We start from the raw sequence: 11,662 nt of genomic DNA on the forward strand, positions 1-11,662 counted from the left end.
CGCCCCCTGGAAGGCGGAACTTTCCCCAGCTTCGCAGCGCCTCCTTCCCGGAACCTACCTCGTGGCCGGTACCTCGTGCTCTGGCAGGAGGCGGGGTAATGACGTCAGCGCAGGTTGCTAACTGAGGAGCCCTTGCACGTGTCTGCTCCAGCCAAGTCTGCAAAGCCCTGTCGGTGATGAGCCCTGTCACTTCCTACACCCCGTGCAGCAACACAAAGGGACCGCATTTTACAGATAAATTACCCGGCCTCCCTTTGTGGTCACTCAGCAGGCGCCAGCCCGCGGCTTCCTGCCACCGCAATACGAGACCTTCCCGTCGCCACTTCCCGCCCAAAGTGACGACCAATCAAAAGAGAATTCGCTGGTCAAGGAACAGGCCAATTGCCATTAGGGTCCTGGCCTGGGGCCTGCCCTCGAGGCTGTCGGGGCCAATGGCAGTTGCTCAGCCTGCGAACCAATCAGGACACGGCGTGCAGTGCGGCGGGCCGGCAGTTGCGCGCGTGGTGTCGGACAAAGAGGAGTTGGGAGCACAGCGAGCGGCTCGGCGGTGACCACCATGGTATGGGCGGTGGGGCCCAGAGGACCGGGCGGGACGGGCACAGGGGACCAGGGGTCAGGCCTGGACGGGCGGTGGGGCCCAGTGGACAGGACGGGATGGCACAGGGGCCCGGGGGTCAGGCCCGGGTGGCGAGTTCATCTCCAGAGCATGTGGGTCGGGGCTGGCGATGGACACACTCCACAGACTCTTCCTTCCGAAGGTAACGCCAAGGGTTGCACTTAAACTCTAGTTTGTCTTTGCTATGAGCTCATGAGGGCACTTACAAGAATAGACCTTGAAATAATAACGATATAAGACGGCATATGCCAAAAAAATCTCGCTTCATCCATTAGAAGGGTTGTTTGTTTTTGTTTTCTTTTTTTTAAGCAAAACCAAGCACACAAGAGTAGGTTTGTGTACGTCTCCCCTTTCTCTTGCCTCGTTTTTTCATTGTGCAAACAGCCCCCGTCCCTCTGCATTAGCGGCAAAGAGCTGATCCTAGTTTACTGCTGCGGAGTATTCCAGGGTGTGGCTGAGTTCGGCTTTCAGTCGCTGAATATGTGGATGTTTTCCAGCCACTCACACCTAGAGTGTCAGTGAGGAGTGTGCATGCACTGTTTCTCACTGGGGTGGGTGTATATGGGATGTCAAATTTCTTTACATCAGCAACGCGTATATGAGAATTCCTGTTTTCCCACGGCAGGGTAGGCTTCTGGCTTTAATTTATTCATTTTAACGTTCTCAGTTCATAGGTATCTAGGTGATTGTTGAATTAATTATGTTACTGGTTTACATATGAATGAAACCCCATCAACACCTCTGTCATTATGCACGTCTAAAACCAGTGGTGCCCAAGAATCCGCTTTACTTTGAGAGGCTGGAATAACCCCCGTCAGGACTTTGCATGGTCCAGTGCATGTCTCCCTTGTTCCCTGTTAACTGAGATTGATGTCCCCTCAGCTCCCGTGTCCTCTTCTGATCACCGTGGTAGTTTCCAGACTATGAATAAAGTAGGTGATGAAATAACTCACTAGCTGCTGCATTCTCCCTTTGCAGAAGTTGGTTTTGAGGCTTCTCTTATTGGTCATTGCACAGCATGAAATCAAACTGCTCAAAAGTTTTTTGTTTTTTTGTAAATGTGAATTATTCTAAGTATAAAGGAAAGGTGTCTTCTGTTACCTGACAGATAAAAGAAAACTTCAAGATGAGGAGAAATTTGTGCATTTCATCATTTGTAGGAGCTGTTATTTTTAGCAAAGGCTTTGTCTTAAGTATGAAAAATATCATGATTAATACTTTCAGAAGAGCTGTGCAGCCATTGTTTGCTGGTGTGCCAGGGTCTTCTCAAGTTGAAGTGCTGAAATTCACAATACTTAGTTTAACCAAATAATTAGGAAACACCTGTTGAGGGGGTGATGAGTTGGTGTGAGTATAACCAAAGAGAAATGACTCTGGCCTCTTAGAGACTGTTGGCCATTACAAATGCTTTCCCTTTGTTGGAAGGGTTTGTGTCTCAAGATGAAGTTAATGGGAATCCCAGCAGCAGAAATTTTGTTTAAATCCTGGTTTGTGCATCCTAGAGCCTCATCACAAAGCTGAGTACCTTCTGGAGAATTTGTCCCTGCCTTGCAGGGTAATTTTTTCTGGCTCAGTACTGAAGTTTGGCTGGAATAAGAATTAGAGAATCAGCTATGACTTGGCCCTTGTCTGTCATTTACTAGAAACACAACCAGAAGCTGAATTTCTGGGCTTCTAGACCATCACTAGGAGAATCACAAATCTGGGTTAGGAAATTAGAAACAATTTGAAGCAGTTTGAGCTTTCTGAACTGTAATGTGATGGTAATTATATGATGGGAAAATAATACCCATGCTTAAAATTATGTGTCTCATGATGTGGCCATTTTGATGGCCTGTTTTGTTTTCATTCTGGTTAACTTTTCTTGAGTGAGCGTCAGCAGTGTGTGTCAGGAATCTGTCCGTTTCATCTGTGTTGTTGAATTTACTGGCACAGTTGTTCATAATATTCCTTTATCCTTTCAATACCTTAGCGTCGGCCGTGATACCCTCTCTTTTCATTCCTGCTGTTGGTCATTTGTGTCTCTTTTTCTGGACCAGTTTGGCCAGGGGCTTATCAATTTGATTGTTCAGCTTAAAGAACTAGTTTTGGCTTCACTGATTTTTGTTTTTCTGTTTAGTTTATTTCTGTTCTTCATTATTTCCTTTTTTCCTGTATAATTTGGACATTGCTTTTTTTGTAGTTTCTTAAGGTAGAAGCTTAGGTGTCATTGATTTTGAAATTTTTTAACAAATTCTTGTGCCTGTGCCTGTGCCTGTGCCTGTGCCTGTGTTGGTCTGTAGTTTCCTCATGACTGTCTTTGGTTTTGCTATCAGGGTAATGCTGGCCTCATGGATGAGTTAGGAAGTGTTCCTGCCTTCGGTTTTCTAGAAGAATTTGTAGGGGAGGAAAAATTTTTCTCTACTCTTCTAGGTTCTTTTTGTTGGTCTAATAATCAAATTGACAGAAGACAGGTTAACATGAGGAAAACAAATTTAATTCAGTGCGAACGGAGGCCGCGTAGGTATAGGACCTAAGAAGTGACCAGAGTGGGCTGTTTATAACCCTTTTTCGACAAAGAATCACTTACTTGTGAAGATTTGACATAAGAAAGAGGTTTTTGCTTGGGTCAGCAAGTTAAAGAAGTAATGCAGTTTGTTTATGCAGCTTTCTTAGCCTTGAGCCCCAGTCTCAGGCATCATGGTGCCCCCCTCCCGCCCCCCACGTAAGGAGGGTGCCTCCCTGCAGCTTTGTTTCCTGCTTCCAGGGGAGCAAAGGGGGGTCAGAGTGTTCTTGTACCAGCTGTTTCTCATGTAACTTTAATTCAGAGTAATCAGTATGTCACCTTGGCATATCTGGGGTGGCTTACCCTGAGCCCTGTCTGGTTTTACAGGTCACTGACTTTAGACCTTTATACACAGATACACATGTATTTTCCTTTGAGGGCTGTTCCAGCTGCATCCCACAAATTTTGCTATGTCATGCTTTCATTTTCCTTCCATTCAAAATACTTCCTAATTTGCCTTGTTATTAGTTCCCAAATATTGGGGGGGGTTTCAGATATCTTTGTGTTACTGATGTCTAATGGCATTCCAACTTTCAGAAAACATTTTGCATCATTTGAACATTTTTTATTAAGACCTCTATTAACAGGTGCTTGCTGTCTGTTGAGTTTTTGAAAATATCAAGGTGTAAACTTTTATTACAAATTAAAAATGAGATTCTTAAAAACTAAACCTTCCCAGATATGAAACAATTAAAAAACCTTTAAATGTATGTTGAGAAAAGCCAGGCTTTTGAAAAAACCCCAGGTTTGTCATTACCGAAAAGAGATGTCTTCAGGTAAAAACAATAAAACCCCAGGCTGCACAGATAGCGCAGGTGCTTCCAGTTTATCCAGTCCCTGAAGGTCTTCAGCATCAATCTGTTGTTCGTTTCTCATTGCTGGGATTTACTTTTGCTGGACGACCACTCCGGAGACGGTAGAGACGGTCAGCCCACCCTGCTCCGCCTCAGGAGCGGACGGGCTGCTTCTGTCTTTGCCGTCTTGTGGGTTGGGGTTTTCAGGGAGTCTCTGTCTGTAATTGAGGTTGTGGCGGTGCCGACGTTGCCGTGGCTTCTTATATTCGGTCATCTTAGTTTTCCTTGTCTTTGTGGCGAGGAGGGCCCCTGCAGAACTGAGGTCTATATCCCAATACAGATTCTGTCTCATGGGTCTGCCTTGTTCTCTGCACCCTGGGCATCGGCCCCTCCATCCTTCCCCTGCCCAGGAACACTGAATACTGTGGTCACCCTGTGTGCTGAGCTGGGCACCGTGGCTTGCGGCAGGGCCCCCAACGCCTCGTTCTTCCCCACTGTCCCATTGCGGTAATTCTGCTGGTCATTGCATGGCGGACCCTGGCAACATGGATAGCGCCACAGTGGTCACGGTCTGCCACGTACTCCCTGTCCTGCACTGGGGCTCAGCAGGGCCTGTCACACTTGCTGCCTCCGCAGCCTTTTTGCTTCAGCACCAGCCTGCAGGCCTCTCCATCTCCTGTGCTGCCAAGTGCTCCTCAGGGCTGTTCCACTCTGTGGCAGTTGGGCGCACAGGGACATCTTCCTTATGTCCTGCCTGTTGGTGAAACCACATCCGTTTCTCACATCAGTGACCTTTGTCTGCCTGCACCCTGGTTGGCAGTGCTGGGGGTGGGGGCGGCCGAGGGTCTTTGCCTTGCTGCTCTGGCGTGTGGTGACAGTGGCTGGGGCTGGTGGCAGCGGCAGGGTTGCTCTGGGCTCTCTGGGGTCCACTCTCCCAGCTTTTATTGGAATTGTTTGAAGTGGCCTGAGACCTGTCATGTGGTTGGTGAGGAGTATGGTCCATTTTGGCAGATGCTCACTGTGCCCAGGAGGTGTGTTCGGTGAGGGTGGGGTGTCTGATGCCAGTGGTCGATGTGGCTGGTCGTGCTGTTTGTGTCTTCTGGACCTTTACTGGCTTCTGTCTAGCTGTTCAGCCAGCTGTCAAGCGTGTTCAAGTCTTTGCTTGTGGATTGTCTATTTCTTCTTTCAGTTCTGTGTTTTTTTAAACATATTTTGAAGCTCTGTGTCTAGAAGCTATGACTAATGACACATAACCATCAAAGATTATTATGCCTGAGGAATTGGCCCCTTTATCATCCTGAAATGGCCCTCTTTTCCTGGCAAAATGCTTTGCTTTGAAAGCAACACTGATGATCCTGGCCTGTGGTCTCTGGCTCGATGCGGGCGAGGTGCTGAGGCCAGGTGTGGCCAGGACTGCCCCCGGACAGCAGAGTGACCAAAGCCAAGAGACCCCAGGCTCCCATTGGTGCAACTGCCAGGTTGCTCCCGCAGAAGCACAAGGTGCGTGGGGAGCGGGTGGGCGTGCTCTTTTTTCTGACAGTCAGCCTTTTAGGTGTTTTACATTTAGGTGTTTACATTTGATTTGTAACGACATTTAATGTGAATATTGCTGTGGTTAGGTTTAAATCTGCCACGTTGCCATTTGTTCCTATTTATCCCATCTGTCTGTTCCCTTTCCCCTTTTCTCCTGCTGTCTTCTGGGTTACCTTTATGATTCCATGTTGTCTCCCATATTAGGTTCTTGGCTACACCACTTTACCTTTGTGTGATGGCTTGGGGACCATAGCAGACATCTTCCGTCTGCCCTGTCCCCCTCAGCTGTGACTCACCTCTTCACAGTGGCACACTTCCATCCCATCTTGACCTTTGTGCTGTTGTTTGTCACATTTTACTTCCATATGAGGCATAAACCCCACAGTAAATCTCTATTTGTGCTTCAACATTCAACTCTATTTTAAAGATACGGTATAAAGACGTTCACGTTTGCCCACACGTGGTGGTGTTTTGTTGCTGTTCATTCCTTTGTGTGGTTCCGGTTTTCCATCTGGTGCTGGTCTCCGTCCTGCTGCAGGGATCCTGTAACGTTTCCTGTGGTGGAGATGACTGGTCTCAGCTAGTGATTAATTCTCTCAGCTTTTGAATGCCTGAGAAAGTCTTCATTTTGCCTTTATTTTACAGTTTTATTGAAGTATCATTGACTTTTTTGTACTTTCTAGAATTTTATATAAATGGGATCATTGAGTTAATTTTTCGTTGTTACTTGAAATCTTTCACTCACTGTAATTATTTTGAGATTCACCCATGTTGTTGCAACACAGCTCCCTTATGTGCTGAGTATCACCTTTGTGTGTGCGCTGAGATATATGACACAAAGTTTACCATTTTAACCATTTATAAGCGTATAATTCAGTAGCATTAAGTACGTTCAAATGTTGTATAACTGTCACCATTGTGTCCAGAACTTTTTCATCATTTTCAGACCTCTTGTTCTTCCTATATACTCTGCTTTTCATCCCATCCAGTGTATTTCATTGCAGACATTGTCTTTTTTATCATTAGAAATTTGATGTAAGTCTTTTAAATGTCAAACAAGTCTCTCCTCATAATGCTTATTTTTTCCTACACCTTCCTCAGCATATGGACATATAATAGTTATTTTAATGTCTTTGTCTACTAATTCTCTCAGAGGTCATTTCTGGGTCTGTTTTTATCGGTTGCTTTTTCTCTTATGATCGTATTTTCTGGGTTTATTTTTATTTTTAAATTTTCTGGGGTATTTGAGGAGTTTACATTGGATGCCAGCCATTATGAATTATACATGGTTGGGTGTTAGATTTGGGGGTATTCTTTCAACTCTTTCTAGGGGTTTTCTGGATGCTATTACAAGCCCTGGGAACAGTTTGATCCTTTGAGGCTTGCCTTTGAGCTTTCTTGGGTGGGTTCAGAACAGCCTGTACAGGGTTGGCCTCGCTGGGCCCCACTGAGAACTCCACCTGGTGCGTAGTGAGTTGGGACGCCTTTCTGCCTCGGCAGATGTGAGCTCAGGATCCCACCATGTGTGCTGCGCAGCCCAGCATGGACTGGGGTGGGCTTCCCTGATGACCCCACAGAGCTCGCACAGCTGTCTCTCGGTACCAGCACCAGGCTTTCCGGCTGCCTTGGCCTCTCTGCACACTAGATTTGCTCAACTCATAGAGGTCCGTGGCCTTAGTGTAGGTTTCTCCTCCCTTGACGGCTGCCTGGAAGCCCCAGGCAGTCCCTGGAGCACCTGTAGGCCTTGCTCTGCTTCCTGCTCTGAGAACCCATCACTGGCTCATGCTGCCTGCTGTTCAGTGACTGAAAACTATTGTTTCACATATTTTGTCTGATTGAGCCATTGCTTACGTCAAGGTGGTAAATCCAACCTTGGGTGGAAACAAAATGGCATAATTGCTTATTTTATATAAAATTTTAACATTTTCTATTGGTTGTTTGGAAGATGTCTCTAGTGACTGTATTCCGACTCCCAGTTCAAGTGTGTCTCCATCCACACCAGATGGGCAGGTGTTTCGACGTTGAATGATCTTTGGTGCTCACAGGCTGTGATGTCTGAGAAGCGCTAAAAGAAACCACACGGCTTGACAAGTGTTAGATTCTGGTGTCAGGTCTCATCTGTACGCCCCATGTTGACGACTGTCAGGGAGCCTCACGCGCATGTTCTGCTTCCCAGCGTGAGTGCATCTCTATCCACGTGGGGCAGGCGGGCGTGCAGATCGGCAATGCCTGCTGGGAGCTGTACTGCCTTGAACATGGCATTCAGCCCGACGGCCAGATGCCAAGTGACAAGACCATCGGCGGCGGGGATGACTCCTTCAACACATTCTTCAGCGAGACTGGGGCTGGCAAGCACGTGCCCAGGGCGGTGTTCGTGGACCTGGAGCCCACCGTGGTCGGTAGGTACTGGGTGCCTGGGGTAGCAGCTCTCCTGGGTTGGTGGGAGAGCCTCCCGAGAGCCCGTGTGCTCCTGTGAATCCCTCTGCAGAGAGGACGCACATACAGGTATGTGCCCGGGGCCGTGTTCAGTGAGAGGCTGAAAGGTTAGGGCTCGAAAAGTGGGGCTCAGGCTCTGAACTGAGGAAGACCTGGTACAGAAAGCAGCTGCTTTGCCAGCAGTAAGATGGGCTGCCGCAGCCCCGAGCAGGGGGGATCGTGTCACAGCAGGGTCCCCGCCATCCCTGTGACCTAGCAGGTGTCCTGAGACACTCACACATGTCCTCTCTGCAGATGAAGTACGCACGGGGACCTACAGGCAGCTGTTCCACCCGGAGCAGCTGATCACCGGGAAGGAAGACGCGGCCAATAATTACGCCCGAGGCCACTACACCATTGGCAAGGAGATCGTCGACCTGGTCCTGGACCGGATCCGCAAACTGGTGAGAGCAGCCCTGGGAAGGCTTCCCGGATAGGCCTGGGACGTCCCCCGGGGATGTCACTTGGGCAGAGCCCCGCAGATCCGTGAGTCCAGGGTCTTGCCCAGGGTCTTGCCTTCCAGCGTGGCTGCAGGGCCTCCACGGGTCTCCGGCCCCTCGGTGTACCGCGTGTTCACGGTGGACGGGTCAGACCCGTCCGTGCAGACCTGTGGAGGAAAAGGGCGCGAGACGTGGCTCGCGGGGGGCGGGCGGCTGTGCGGCTATGCGGGCGGCGGCTCACGTCCCTGCTCTGCTCTCCTCAGGCGGACCTGTGCACGGGGCTGCAGGGCTTCCTCATCTTCCACAGCTTTGGGGGCGGCACCGGCTCGGGGTTTGCGTCTCTGCTCATGGAGCGGCTCTCCGTGGACTACGGCAAGAAGTCCAAGCTGGAGTTCGCCATCTACCCGGCCCCCCAGGTCTCCACGGCCGTGGTGGAGCCCTACAACTCCATCCTGACCACGCACACCACGCTGGAGCACTCGGACTGCGCCTTCATGGTGGACAACGAGGCCATCTACGACATCTGCCGGCGCAACCTGGACATCGAGCGGCCCACCTACACCAACCTCAACCGCCTGATCGGGCAGATCGTGTCGTCCATCACGGCCTCCCTGCGCTTCGACGGGGCCCTCAACGTGGACCTGACGGAGTTCCAGACCAACCTGGTGCCCTACCCCCGCATCCACTTCCCCCTGGCCACGTACGCCCCGGTCATCTCGGCCGAGAAGGCCTACCACGAGCAGCTGTCTGTGGCCGAGATCACCAACGCCTGCTTCGAGCCGGCCAACCAGATGGTCAAGTGTGACCCCCGCCACGGCAAGTACATGGCCTGCTGCATGCTGTACCGGGGGGACGTGGTCCCCAAGGACGTCAACGCGGCCATCGCCACCATCAAGACCAAGCGCACCATCCAGTTTGTGGACTGGTGCCCGACCGGATTCAAGGTAGGACCGGGAGGTGGCAAGGGTTCACCTTCCGCGCGCGGCAGACCCTGGGATGGGACGCTGCCCCTTTGCGGAGGGTCCCGTGCCAGGGCAGCCACGCTGGGTTGTAGATGAGTGAGCCAGGGACAATTCACTTCCTGGTGTCTCTTGCATTTCCTTCCTGAGTCATCACACGATGTATCCGTGATGAGCGTATTTTTAACAAATTATCTGGAGGCGTTTCTTGGGTGGTAGAATTAGTGTAGGAAATGTAGGTTGGACTTAGAAATGAGAGATTTTTTCTGTGTTTTTTTCTTACAGTAAGAATTTTTCTTATAATAGAAATGTAGCAATTTCCCGGGTGTCTTGATCATTCACGTGGCTATTTGAACCTGGGGTGTTAACTATAAACTGACTGCTAACTCTGAATCCCACTTGGTTCCGGTGGTGTGTAGAAATCACACCCAGTTTAAATGTCCTACGGAGCGTTTGAAAGAGCTGTCATGAATCCTGTGGAGAAATGGCCGCCTTGTAGAGCAGACAGGTGCCCGGGTTGCCTTGGACCCAGCTTGCTCCGCCACCCAGATACCAGATGGAAACCTTCCTCCCACACTTGATTCCCAGACCCTGTCTTCCCTCTGAGGATGGAGCTATCCTTCCTCAAGCCTTGCTCTGCACGCTCCCCTGGCTCAGAGCCTCGCTGCTGCTGGTGGGCCTGCTGCGGTGGGTTCTTAACCAAGGTTTGGTGTCTGGGTTCTCTTCCTCCGGTCCAGGGGTCAGCACAGCTGCCGGGCCAATCACCTGAGTCTGTAAATGAAGTTTCACGTGATCACAGCCACACCCGTTCACTGGCATGTTGTTGTGGCTCTTCTTGTGCGACAGTCACAGCTGAGTAGCTGGGACAGAGACCCCACGGCCCACCAGCCTAGAACGTGTACCTTTACAGACCGTTCGCTGACCCCGTATCTCCTGCCAAAACCTCTGGTCACGTCATCCCTGATCTAAAGCTTGGACTGTCTTCCCCTTGGTCCCAGCACCAGAATCTCCCTCCCTCCTACTTAGCACGCATGGAGGCCACGTCCTGTGGCAGTGGTGGCAGCGTCCTAGGACCTCTGACGTGTGCCTGTCACTGCTGTGCACACACTGTTTGGTGGGAAAGCAGGGCTCCGACCCTCCCCGGTGATCCACCAGTTGTGCTGACTGCGTGGTGGGAACAGCTTCAGCCACAGAACTTAGTCCCCAGCTTGTTGAAGCCTCTGGAGGAAATGAAGAAGCCCAACAAGTGTCCCTTCTCAGAATGAAGACAGCTCTGTCACCTGGGCACCTATCCCATGTCACAGGTGCTGGGACACAGGCCCTCGGGCAGCTTGGGACTGTCAGGTGTCAGGCTCTGGGGCTCCTCTTTCCCTGCTTTCCTGGCCCTGTGCCTGGCACGGCACAGGGCGAACCCAGCCTTCCCCCAGGTCGCCAGCGGGCACCTTCGTGCCGTCTGTTCCCATGAACGCAGCCGCCATTTCTGGGTTTGACGAAGCCTCACGCGGTGCTTTCTTCCCGTTCTCTGGCAGGTGGGCATCAACTACCAGCCCCCCACGGTGGTCCCGGGCGGAGACCTGGCCAAGGTGCAGCGGGCCGTGTGCATGCTGAGCAACACCACCGCCATCGCCGAGGCCTGGGCCCGCCTGGACCACAAGTTCGACCTCATGTACGCGAAGCGCGCCTTCGTGCACTGGTACGTGGGGGAAGGCATGGAGGAGGGCGAGTTCTCGGAGGCCCGGGAGGATCTGGCCGCTCTGGAGAAGGATTACGAAGAAGTCGGCGTGGACTCCGTGGAGGCCGAGGCCGAGGAAGGAGAGGAGTACTGACCGTGAGGCATGGCTGGCGGCCCCGTACCCCGCGACTATAACGTTACAGAATGTATTTACCTATTAAAGTTTCTGAATTAAACCTGTCTGTTGTGCTCAGCTGGGACTCTCACCCGCCCGCAGGAGCAGGAGGACCACAGCCGCGTGGACATCTGTCCAACTGTGCTGCTGGAGTGGGTGGCCCACCTGTCTGTGAGGAGCCGCTGCTTCCGTGACGTGACCTGGGGGCAAAGAGTCAATATTTCTAATCCAAAGTTTAAAAGCATAAAGATTTACTAAATTGTAGGAAAACTAAGTGAGGTTTTTGTATTGAATTTGCCATTTTGCAGGCTTCTCTATTGATGGAACATGTGGACTAAAGCATAAAAGCTTAGAGCTGGGGTTTGAAAGTTTGAGGTCCATGGAAGGGGGTCCACATAACTTGTAAACTGGGTCAGATTTGCAGGGTCAGGCCATTTTGGGGAAAGGGTTTTA

The 11,662-nt window shown here is 50.8% G+C and overlaps 1 protein-coding gene across 1 annotated transcript; it reads left to right on the forward strand.

Moving 5' to 3' along the window:
* The first annotated feature begins 363 nt into the window (after positions 1 to 363).
* LOC105070558 (tubulin alpha-3 chain) lies at positions 364 to 11,270 on the forward strand. The gene is made up of 5 exons (XM_010956977.3): positions 364 to 559; positions 7,665 to 7,887; positions 8,219 to 8,367; positions 8,667 to 9,347; positions 10,892 to 11,270. The coding sequence occupies exons 1-5, from the start codon at positions 557 to 559 to the stop codon at positions 11,186 to 11,188; spliced, it is 1,353 nt and encodes a 450-aa protein (XP_010955279.1). The 5' UTR covers positions 364 to 556; the 3' UTR covers positions 11,189 to 11,270.
* Positions 11,271 to 11,662: the final 392 nt, after the last annotated feature.

Source organism: Camelus bactrianus, chromosome 32, assembly GCF_048773025.1.
Source record: "Camelus bactrianus isolate YW-2024 breed Bactrian camel chromosome 32, ASM4877302v1, whole genome shotgun sequence".
NCBI lineage: Eukaryota > Metazoa > Chordata > Mammalia > Artiodactyla > Camelidae > Camelus > Camelus bactrianus.